The 11,629-nt window shown below is 39.7% G+C and overlaps 2 protein-coding genes across 3 annotated transcripts; one reads left to right on the forward strand and one right to left on the reverse strand.

Annotated features, from left to right (window-relative positions):
* Positions 1-429: 429 nt before the first annotated feature.
* On the forward strand, positions 430-4,991 carry cdk2ap2 (cyclin dependent kinase 2 associated protein 2). 2 transcript variants are annotated; one of them, XM_076091225.1, is made up of 6 exons: positions 430-557; positions 1,984-2,139; positions 2,231-2,322; positions 3,202-3,322; positions 3,870-3,922; positions 4,311-4,991. In XM_076091225.1, exons 2-6 carry the CDS (start codon positions 2,085-2,087, stop codon positions 4,314-4,316), a joined length of 327 nt encoding a protein of 108 aa, XP_075947340.1. In that variant the 5' UTR covers positions 430-557; positions 1,984-2,084; the 3' UTR covers positions 4,317-4,991. The 2 variants fall into 2 exon arrangements, with proteins under 2 accessions (XP_075947340.1, XP_075947339.1); XM_076091224.1 differs by lacking the exon at positions 3,870-3,922.
* Positions 4,992-5,684: 693 nt separating this feature from the next.
* On the reverse strand, positions 5,685-9,813 carry aip (aryl hydrocarbon receptor interacting protein). The gene is made up of 7 exons (XM_076091223.1): positions 9,682-9,813; positions 8,923-9,105; positions 8,655-8,843; positions 7,905-8,081; positions 7,632-7,773; positions 6,840-7,069; positions 5,685-6,710 (listed from the first exon to the last, which is right to left on the reverse strand). Exons 1-7 carry the CDS (start codon positions 9,778-9,780, stop codon positions 6,705-6,707), a joined length of 1,026 nt encoding a protein of 341 aa, XP_075947338.1. The 5' UTR covers positions 9,781-9,813; the 3' UTR covers positions 5,685-6,704.
* Between the last annotated feature and the right edge of the window lie 1,816 nt (positions 9,814-11,629).

Raw genomic sequence — 11,629 nt, forward strand, 5'->3', positions numbered from 1 at the left:
TAACTCTCTCTCTCTCTCTCTCTCTCTCTCTCTCTCTCTCTTTCTCTTTCTCTTTCATTTCAATATGCTTCATCGGAATGAATGCAACAAGGACAACAAGATTGCCAAAACATCACTCTCTGACAATGCGGTAGATGTGGATACCTGTGACTGATCAAATAAGATATACATCGATTTACATATTCAACTTATTTATTTGTGATTGTGTTTGCGTGTAAGTGTTTTATTTTATGTTTGGCACTGTGGAGATTCCTTGTGATGAACATATGGAAGCCCATTTCCACCACTGTGAGGAAAAATACAGATCCTGTAAGTCATTATAATGAGATACTATCTCAAAATAATGACTTAGCATCTCATCATTATGACTTACTATCTCATAATTATGACTTACTATCTCACAATTTCGACTTACTATCTCATAATAATGTCATCCAATTGCATCGCTCGAAAAGTAAAAAAACAAAACAGTAGTACACTACGCTTCTCTACTGCGCAGACTCACTCAGGGAAGAGAGTCTTGCTTCCCCCAGAGGATTTCTAGTCTCCTTATAAAGGTAATTAAAATAACACTATTTTGAATCATTTCTGGTCTTCTCAATGGACACACGTGTAAATAACCTTCGTATCCTTCACTGTCTGTATATAGATTATCAATGTTGCCTCGCGACTGTTTCCCTGCGTCCTACTTATGTTGTTATGCTAACCGGCGACTGTTAGCTAATCTAGCTAACATCACCAAGTAGTGGTTAGCTTGGCACCTTTCTCTAAAGCTAACGTCAGCTTTCGTTTCACTCGGCACCACCTGGCTCCAATTAGTACTGACCGATCACACTCAGACGATCCTCAACCCGGACACACGCACAACAGAACAAGTCAAATTCATATCATATTCATAGGTCATAAATGAGACGAAATAAATGCATTAATGTGGTTAATGTTCATTCAGGTAGCACAACTCAAAATAATGCTTTCAAAATGCACGAACAATTATTAAATACAGCAGGAAATGCAACATGTAGCACGTGTTTAAAAAGGACGGAAACACTTCAAAAGGAAATTGCAGGGCAGAAACAGGAAAACAACAGCCAAAGATAATAAAGTACAAGCTATATAATGATAATGATCAGTGGTGCTTGGTAAATAAATGATTACTTTAGGCCACTACCAGATGACCTCAGATGGTTCTTATGGGAACAGTCAGAGATGCATTTTGGTCCCAAGATTGATAGAAAAGCAGCAGCATTTTAACTCTCTTGGAAGCATTTTCTTTGTGATTTTCTAATACATTTGAACTGTAAAAAGGGAATCTTCGTTACAGATAATGTAACTTATTTGTAACAGCTTACTACAGCTGAATACTTGGACACTAATTGTTATTATGAAACATGATGAACTACTTGCAAGTCTGATGGTCTGAAGGTAAATGCAACTTCAAGGACAGTGAGCATGAAGCTTATACTTATATTGTATATAGCAGTTAAATGTTTATACCTACACCTGTTCTACTTTTTTGCTGCCCTTTTTTATTCTTTATATATTTTTTCTTGTTTATTGTAAAATAGTGTATGTACATTGAGAGCGGAGTGGAAACCGGAGCCAAATTCCATGTATGCGTACGCATACATGGCCAATAAAGCTGATTCTGATTCTGATTCTTAACTCAGTTCAAAGCATCCCTCTAAAGTTCAGATGTTATAATTGAACTTTACGGGCACCTCCTTAGCTAAGGGATGAATCGCATATCATGAACGACAGCGTCGCTGGTTTGAGTCCGGGCCAGGGAACTTAGTTTTTCTTTGTCATCTCTCTGCAGTCTGTTTATAAAGGCACTAAAAGCACCAACAAAATGATATTCACTGCCCTTATAACTGCACACCTTAGCTCCCTTTGTCATTCTGAGGATGAATATACATTTGACATTATCATCTTTTAATGTGTTTCTGTGTGTGTGTGTTTGCGTTTGTCGTCTTTAAATATCAGCTCTTAGGAGCTCACCACCACCAGTAAAGCTGTATAAGCACCGGGTTGACGGGGCCGAAGGAAGCGGCGCGGCGTATGGGGAGCTGCCTGCTGAAATCGCAATGAGTTACAAACCCATTGCTCCTGCGCCCTCCGGCTCCAACCACACACCTCCAGGTTCTAACACCACTCAGTTGGACGTGCAGTTATTGGCCCGTTGACATCTGTGTTGCATAGTGTGTCACATCTGTTCCCATCTTCTGTCTAGGCTCCTCTGTGCCCTCTCCATCCCTGCCCTCGTCATCAAACTTCAGGCCGGCTTTTAGTGACTTTGGCCCACCCTCCATGGGCTTTGTTCAGGTATGTCTGAAGTACAGTTATTCATGCTGTTGTGTTGTCTTTGTTATATTTTCTCTCAAATAACATAACCTTTTGATATAACCCTTTTATATGTATGGTCATACCAGCATGATCATTGTAATAAACTAATCTGAATTTAGAAGGAACACAGATTGTATTTTTTCTTTCATTTTGAAATTCCACACCAAAATGTCCTGAGTGGTGTGCTTTTATTTTGAAGTGAAACTGGTCTTTGGAAATGTATTCTCAGTCATTAATTTGGAATAATTATTCACACTATTTCCCCTATTATTTGATTTGTTGAAAGAATGGTAAATTGCCTATCATGTTTACCAAAAGATCCCTTTTATTTTGTAGTCAGTTCTGACAACACCTATAAACTCACTTCAGCACTTCACTTCCTCCCTCAATATAGTAATTTACTACATCCCACTTAGAACAAGCCGCAATACATTAAGTATATTCAATATATTGCCCACCCCTAAATACATACAGTACATATTACAAGTTAATCAAACCACAACCACTCTTAATTATGTTTTTAATGTGGGCCTGTGCAGGTCAAGAGCTTGTAATTGATGTTATGACTTTGTCGGCCACTTTGCATAAATTCCCTCACTAGGGCTGTAGCAGCTGAATACCTGCAACGTATATACATTTATTAATAATGCCTCAAATTGCACATGTCTTTCTCTATTCATGGAGGACAGTAAATACTGACAGATCTGGAAGGCTGTTATTGTGAGGCAGCTGCATGCATGTGACTAATATGTGTGTATTGTGATAGCCAAGGGGGTGGCATGAGTGCAGACAAGTCTTGATACTCTATTCTTTTTTTTCTCCCCTAAACATGACATGTTTGTGAAACGACACAAACAGCCTGTCAAAGTGTCTCAAGGATCCACCTACAGTGAGCTTCTGTCTGTCATTGAGGAGATGAGCCGTGAGATCCGGCCTACATACGCTGGGAGTAAGAGTGCTATGGAGAGGCTAAAGAGAGGTATACTTAACTTGTCAAAAAGACACAGTACCTGATCTCAGTGCAAGTCAGGATTTGTGTGTGCTGAATATCATGAATAGTTCATAAAAGTACTGACGGGGGGGGGACGGGACTTGATTTTAAAATGGTCACAAATGAAAACTAAGATTACAAATGTGGACAATAATTTGTAATATTCACAAATGTATGCTGCAATCTACACACAAATACCAAGTAAGTTTAAGACAGTTTTATCAGTAAATATTAAAACTTTACACACAGATTTTTAACTTCATCTTCACAGGTCTAGTAATTTTCCCCTTTAAAAAGCTTCCTGTGTATACAAATGCTATAATTATGTGCTAGTGTAAAACTGGGACATCGGTGAAACTGTGTGTGATTTCAGAGTGGGAAAGAAGTTTTTCTAATAAACACCTGTAGATCAAAACCGTGTTGCTGGTTGTCAGATGTGTGAGATACGAAAGTTAAACTCAATATATTTTGTAGATGTTTATGGTAACTGAAAAAAAACATGCACCATTAATTGTAATTTGCTTTGGATTTAAAGAAAGTCAGAAGCAAAGAAAAACTTTTGATGTGTGGACACCAAACAAAGAGGAAGTAAGGCCATTGTCAACAAAATATGAGAAGGAAATGATCATTATGCTACTCCCATTTTATGCTCCGTTTTTAAATTCAGATGGATAGTTATGAAGATGTATAGAAGTAATAGACTGGCGTGATTGAAGTAGAATCGCATGCATTAGAAGCTTCAGTCGTTGTGTAAATTGAACAGGCAGACAGATGGCTAAACCCAATTTTGCCTTTAACTTGACCTGCAGTTTTCCTGCAGGCCAATGGTTATCATAGCAATAAAGACTGTCTTGGATGCATTCGATTTTTTTAGTTGAGGTATACTCGGACAGAAATTGCCACTTATTGTAGCAATGAATATCATTAATATCAAACTGTTGATTTAATGCCTCCTTCACCTTGTGTCTGTCTTCAGGTATAATCCATGCCCGTGCACTGGTCAGGGAGTGTCTTGCAGAGACGGAGAGAAGCGCCCGCACATAACCTTTTCAGAAGCTCCCCTCACTCCTCCCTGATAAAAAACTGTCCTCATCGAGATCCCCATCGTCTGTTTTACAGCCATAGCTTTTCACTTTTTCCTCGACAGCTTTTTATAGGTGCATTATGTCCTCCTTGTCTCCACTGTTCCCTGCATTCCACCACACCATTTTGCTCATCACAAGCTTTCTGTGTATGCAGAATGCAGTTTTGTATCCATTTTGAAATTAGTGTGGTGACTTTCTACACATTTTAAAGTTAAGCTGTGGGTGAAAACCTTACTCAAATGGATGGGAAAATATTATTTTGACCACGAAAGTTGGGGTTTTTCAATGATGAAATCAATATTTCAGCTGCACCATCGTTCAAGTTTTTTTTTTTTTGATTATCACTCTGCAACCACTGAATATTTTTTTGTTAATATGGACATTTTGAATATACCCCATTTCTATCCATCCTTGCTTTGTTTTCATATTTTGTAATGTAAACACACATTACATGTTTCTCAATCCCAAAAAACACTGTACATCTCAAGTCAATTTGTTAGTAATGGAAATTTTGTAAACCGGATTTTTGCAGTTATGTATGTATATCTTAATTAAATAACAGAAAAAAACAACTTTCAGTGTCTATTTCATCTGTGAAACATGTTTAATAGGTTGCCAGGGAACTGATATTTTGCAGTTATACTGCGGACAGTGATGAGACGCCTTCATATTAAATGTTTTTCATTGAATTAAAGAGACTCTTCATGACACTGAGCTAAATGAATAGACTCAACTGTTGAAGGCCACAAGTGCACCTTCTCCCAAGATTTCTCTAAAGGTTCTCTGACATTCAGAGCATCAATAGCAGCAAACTATTTGCTATGTGAAGGTAAAGTCATGTCTACCTAATCAGAGAATGAAGTCGCACTGCGAGCGTCTCGCCTCGTTGAGAGCTATCCGAAGACAATCCACTAATCATGGATGTGCTCTGAATAAAAGGCCTTTTCACAGCATCTGTCTTTGCAGGGTGAACACAGGTGTAAGTAATAACATTAATTACAGCCCCGTTACATTTAGGCTTCTTCAGGACGGAATTGTGCACGCCGGCATACTGGAACGGCTGTGACACAATAAATTGAATGGGACCGTAATTAATTTGAATCAATTACACTCGTTAACCTTGCTATGACATGTCAAAATGGCTGCTGTAAAAAGGGCCTTTTCCTTATTGAGCTCTTTTTAAATATTTCAAACATCTTTTACTCTAGGATGCGATGCAAACTGTTCCGTTACAAATCACAAATATATTGAAGTAAAATGCAAAACCGGGGGATAAACACAAATTTATTGTCATTTACATTTATCACAACCTCAATAACGTCTCACGGCCTAACAACCAGCTGCTTCACAAGAAGAGGGATGAGAAGCTCTTTATGAGCAAGTGAAGGAGATAGTGAGGGCTTTGAGTACATCGTGACAAAAACTATATGATGATATAAGTCTTATATATATATATATATATATATGAAATGAGTACAAAGGAGAAAGCAAAGATAAGACAAGTCCATGTGTGTTGTAGAATGATTGTCACAAGACAGCTTGGTTTCCCGGTCTCCTGCTTACTCCAGTGCTTCCGCTGTTACCAAGAAGGAAGAGCGGGTCTGGCGTGGAAGGCAGAGGTGTGCATGCGAGTACGTGACGTTCCTTGTGCACAGAAAAAAAGTACTCCTTGGTTTTCTATCGGGAATTCATTGTAATCGCTCCTAAAATTTGTAATTTTAGGATTATCAAAGAGCGCTGCACAGATTTCAGAGAAAGCAAGACAACATAAAATGATTAAACTACTCGTTTCTTAAAAAAAAAAAAAAAAAAGAATCTTTGCAGCAAATCCTGTGAAAAATGTTGCTACAGATAACATGGTGTAGGTAGTAGCCTATTACTGTGAGCAAGTTATTTAACCAAGAGTGTTGACATTTCTGGAGCGATAACGGGCTAAGTAAAGAAAAGAGTTTACTTTAGAAAACTATGACGCTCTAAAATAATGATGCTGTTGGCCGGTACATACCTATGGTTATGTCAGCCTGCCTTAATCAAGGGCTGAATATTACTTTGATAGAGGGAGTAAGGCAGGAATGCAAATTGCACCTTAGTATATATATATGCGTGGCTTTGCGTGTATGACCGGGACTCCTGTGAGAATATGTTTGCGTGTTCCATGGAGGGCTGAGTGGCAACAGTTTTTGGCTCGGATGCATGGATTAAAAACTTAAAACACCAGTCAGCGCGGTTTCCTCCTCCTCTTTTGAACTTCACAGGCATCCTCTTGTTCCAACCCACTGTGAGATTCAACCCTGTGAGGACGGAAGAGCAGACACTTCTTTGAATTTCTGCATTATGTTATGACAAATGAGCTTCATATGAATATCCAGGGGACAGATAGGAGACGCAGTTTACAGAAATAAAACTCGAGGTAGACTGACTGTAGTGGCAGTGGCTGGTGTTGCGTTGTAGTTGAATAGGTCTTTGTAGCGACCCTTTTCCTCTTTCTCTTTGGTGCGGATCTTCTCCTCCATGGTCTTCAGCTCCTTGGCGATAGACGGTCCCAGAGAGGGGTCCAGCTCCAACACCTTTTCAAAGTCTGCTCGGGCCTCCGTCTCGTTCCACACTGCAGCGTGGGCCTTAGCTCGCTTGTAGAAGGCCTTCACGTTATCTGTTAGGAAGGGGACACAAAAAAAAAATGTATACAAATTCTTAATTTGCACATAAATCAGAGCTCCTACGCATCCTGGAAAACAGCATGAAAAATCACAGAAAAAAGTCAAATGTCCTGTAAAATGATTTCAACATTCTCCTACTTTCCCTTAGCTTAAGGGAAAGCTAAGGGAAAACATATATGTTGTGATGTTATGTTCAGGATCATAATAACTTTCAGATGGTAGTTTATAGACAAGAGTACTTTGAACAAGGTGCTCTCGGGTTATGTTATGGAAATGCTATGAACACACCCCCAAGTCACGTAGCATGGTAGCAAAAGCAGGTTCGATGACTTCACTCTTCCCAACTTGTTTTAAACGGTTGAATAATGGTAAGTTAATAAAATCATGCAATTTAAAGGAGGAGTCTTTTGGCCACATGATTTAGCCATCACTGTACAGTACACTCGTGTGGCAGACTCATAAACCCTGAAAAAACTTAAGTTGAGTCATTACATTAAGTTGCTTCATTACATTTGAGTCAATCTAGCATGTACAGCATCAACAACAAAGCCTTACCCTCATATTTGAAGACTATGGATGTGCAGTGTTCGATGACTTCGTAGTACTGGCCCTGGAGTAGCTTGCACTGGCAGTAGTTGAGGAGCAGTGGTGTTATCATGTGGTCCAACTTCACCCATACTTCGTCCCCAGGGTGCTCCTGAAAGGCGAGACCAAAGTCACAGAGAGGAGTTACAGAATGCATTTTAGTGCATATTTCATACTAAAGAAATAGGATATTATAAAAACCAGATCTGATCTTTATTAGCTCGTATTCAACTGTGCTCGAACCTTCATCTGTAGATTTTTGAGGCAGGCAATGCCATTGTAGTACTTCTCTGTGGCTTCCTTAATTTGGCCCTTTTTGAAAAGCATGTTGCCCTCCTCATGGATCTGAGGCACGAGCTCGAGTTTCTCTTCGTCTGTCATGGCCCACACGTCAAGCTGGAACGATCCTGGAGTCAGAACCTGAGCAGAGGAAAAGAGAGAAGATCAGTAGCAGCCGGAGCTCACACTGTAGGGGAATATAACTGTAGTTGTGTGAGGCAAATAGCAACTCTTTATTGTACATATAAATGACATTAGAAGTTTATTAGATGCACATCTACAGTCTAATGCAATTCATTACAATATCCGTGCCTAGGAATCCTGTCTTAGGAATAAGCCTTATAAATTTCAGCTTTTGCTTAAATTGTGTTACAACAATTGAGACCAAAGGGGTGTCATATTGGACTACATGATATCGATAGGTGTTTATAATATGTTGGTGTCACCCTCATGCATATAGAACAACTTTGATTTCACACTTGATTTGTGAGAACTTTTGCTTCTTTTTTTCCACAAAAAAATGGTTTGAAAAAAAAAAGGTTTATATATGTCAAAGTAAGATATTATAAAAAAGGGTATTGGTACCAAAACTTAGGTATTGTGTTGGTGATACAATAGAAAAAAAAATCAAAAATCAAACAACACTGTTTGAGTTTGTAAACCTGAATGCAACCCAATAAAATGAGCACCGTTAATATTAAACTGTGGGCTCACCTCCAGCAGCTCGATGCTGAAGACGAGAGGCTGCTGACTGGCCTGAAGCTGATCCAGGTCCTTGTGCCCCAGAGAGTGGTGGGAGTGGATCTGAGCAATGCCGCAGCAGTGCCTCTGGCCTTCCAGGGGGTCCTTACCAGCACTGATGTTTCTCAGGGACTGGGACACGAGCGGATACAGTGCCGTGTGCTGACGGGTGAACGGAAATGGTAAATGCACACAGAAAGAACAAGATTGCCACTTCATCCCAAATGTCCAGCTCACTAACCTTATTGTCACAGGTGAACTCTGCAACTTCGCCTTGTTTCATGGTGATGACCACTCTCTCCCACACAGCTAGTTTAAACTTCTTGCCCAAGATGAGCTCCATGGGTTTGCTGCGGCCCCCCATGGTTCTGGAATCATCCAGCACTTTGCCATCACACAGGCTGGTGCGGTAGTGGAAGACCACCTGGTAAACAAAGATGGGACGTAAACACGGACAACATTACACACTGCTCAACAGAACTATCCGGTTAAAATAACGGTTCTGACGCCACACTTTTTAAAGGACACGCGATGCATTCGATTCCGCTTGTTTACTAGAAACAAAAGAGCAGTCTGTACGGATCAGACAGGCCTGGAGAGAGTCATCATATTCTGACCAATCACAACAAAGGAAAAATGATTGGCGTGCTCTGCCGACCAATCAGCATTCATAAACATGTCATCCTGTCCCACCCCCTGTGTTTCCATCAGATGAAAAAAATAAGGGGGAAAAAAAAAGTAAACCGGCTAAAAACAAATGGTAGCCGCAAACAAATCTAACGTTGTATAACCGCAAAAGGAGCAAAGCTCACAAGCTTGTCAGCGTTATATGTGTACAGGCGCATTAGGTTTGCTGTAACGTTCACATTAACATCTATCCGACAGTCTACTGTGTTAGCTAGCTAGTGCTAGCATTAGCTAAAGTGCTTCATCGCATTTCTTAAACTAATTCAGCGGACTGGACTCGGCAGTTCCCACCGTCGACACACTGTAGTTTTACCTTTGTTCCATTGGGAAAGGTCGATAGCTCTCCTTTACCAGGACTGATCAGTTTCTTTACTATTCCTTCCTCGAGAAGCTTGCGTGCCTCTTCCTCCATCCTTGACCGAGTCTCAATTAACGACAGATGACGATGTTTGCCGAAGCCACCAACCGAGTCGTTTCGTGGGACGTCCCTCTGCGCCTCACAGCGCCCTCTAGACGTAGCCTGCGCGAGTGCCTCACTACAATAACAACAGACACAAAAGTGTCGTGAAAATATACATAACGAATCAAGTACTAGTACGCTGTATGATGCACTGTCTCTTATTTTATGTAAACCTAAATCTGCCGTCTAAATTTCACACCGCTTTCTTATCACAATCAGTTTACTTCAAATCTGAATAGATTGATTTTGGCTATTGTAGAATACCAGCAGGCTAAATATCTAATTTATTCCTAATATTTTAGAGTTCCTGCATCTCTTGGCTTCCTCACTTTTTCCACACCTTGCCACTGCGAAAAATAGTGCTGGTTTGACTCCTGCAATTTAAATAGGCCAGAAACCGCCGCTAGATATCTAAAATAAAGTAATTAACAGTTGATTGTCTCCCTTGCTCCGACCACACACATCTTCTGATCTCAACTTCACACCTGTAAAGTGTTGTGACTGCATCTTACACAATGTTGATGCTTTGCCACTTGTGAGCCTTCAGCTATCAAGCTTCTCTCCGATGGAACCAGCTCCCAGTTTCAGCACGGGAGGCAGACACCTTCTCGAAATTTAAGAATAAGCTTATTAAGACCTTCGTCTTTTATAACACTTATGGCTGGCTCAGGCTTGCCTTGGACCAGTCTCTAGTTATGCTGCTGTAGGCCTAGACCAGGGGTGTCCAAACTTTTTTCAAAGAGGGCCAGATTTGATAATGTGAAAATGCCCAAGGGCCAACAGTCCCTGCTGACATTATTTTAAACAATACAAGTAGCCTATACATACATTGTTATTTAATCATTTTATTTTCAATGACAGCAAATAGCAATGTAACCAAATGTAAGCAGCTATAATCACTATTTTAAAGTGATTAGTGACTCATCTAAAACATTTAAAAAAGGAATAACTTCAATAGAATCATTCTATACACTGTAGCTTCTTTACATTCTATTAGAATGTAAAGAAGTTACATTGTTGCCTTTTCTTTTCTTTTCTTCCCACAAGAACGTAATTTTGTCAGGTTGATAAAAAAAATGTCACTTTACTTCCTGACATTGTTATTTTACCACAGGGGTGTCCAAACTTCTTTCAAAGAGGGCCAGATTAGATAATGTGAAAATGCCCAAGGGCCAACAGTCCCTGCTGACATTATTTTAAACAATACAAGTAGCCTATACATACATTGTTATTTAATCATTTTATTTTCAATGACAGCAAATAGCAATGTAACCAAATGTAAGCATTCATGTATGAACACATCTCAACAACTATTCTGCCTTTATTTCACATCTTGAAAGTCAGATAACACAAAGAACAAGCCATCTAAAAGCTAATTACATAGAAACCGATCAATATTCTCACCTCAAGACAATCTTAAATATGACTTAGTGAGGGTAATGAAAACTTGTCTCACATTTAAGTTCAACACACATGAAACAGGCTAACGAAACAAATCAAGTTGTCTCTTAGTATCTGATGATAGCTCTTCAGTGTTACGAGCCAGGCAAACATTTGCAAACTCGGTCTTCTTCTCGGGGCAATTATGTTTTCTGCTATTTTCATAACACAGTCTTTGATAAACTCACCTTCCGTAAAAGGTTTGTCATGTTTAGCAATTACCATGGCCACTTGGTAGCTTACTTTGATGATGTTTTCATGTGAAAAGGACCGCTGCTGTGTGGCCAAGTTATCTTGGAGTTGCTTCACTTTTCTAGCTCGGTCGCTCTCTGATAGCTTGTTGTAGCATTAGCATGTTTGG

Source organism: Anarhichas minor, unplaced genomic scaffold (genome assembly GCF_050575085.1).
Source record: "Anarhichas minor isolate MPS153535 unplaced genomic scaffold, ASM5057508v1 ptg000014l, whole genome shotgun sequence".
NCBI classification, from domain to species: domain Eukaryota; kingdom Metazoa; phylum Chordata; class Actinopteri; order Perciformes; family Anarhichadidae; genus Anarhichas; species Anarhichas minor.

Excerpts from the sequence above, each read along its gene's own strand:
- cdk2ap2 (XM_076091224.1), top strand. The coding sequence starts at position 2,085 with ATGAGTTACAAACCCATTGCTCCTGCGCCCTCCGGCTCCAACCACACA. Across the intron at positions 2,140-2,230 it reads CTCCAACCACACACCTCCAG|GCTCCTCTGTGCCCTCTCCA; the intron begins GTTCTAACACCA and ends TCTTCTGTCTAG. Across the intron at positions 2,323-3,201 it reads CCTCCATGGGCTTTGTTCAG|CCTGTCAAAGTGTCTCAAGG; the intron begins GTATGTCTGAAG and ends CGACACAAACAG.
- aip (XM_076091223.1), bottom strand. The coding sequence starts at position 9,780 with ATGGAGGAAGAGGCACGCAAGCTTCTCGAGGAAGGAATAGTAAAGAAA. Across the intron at positions 8,082-8,654 it reads TCAGCATCGAGCTGCTGGAG|GTTCTGACTCCAGGATCGTT; the intron begins GTGAGCCCACAG and ends TCCTCTGCTCAG. Across the intron at positions 7,774-7,904 it reads TCAAAAATCTACAGATGAAG|GAGCACCCTGGGGACGAAGT; the intron begins GTTCGAGCACAG and ends CTCGCCTTTCAG.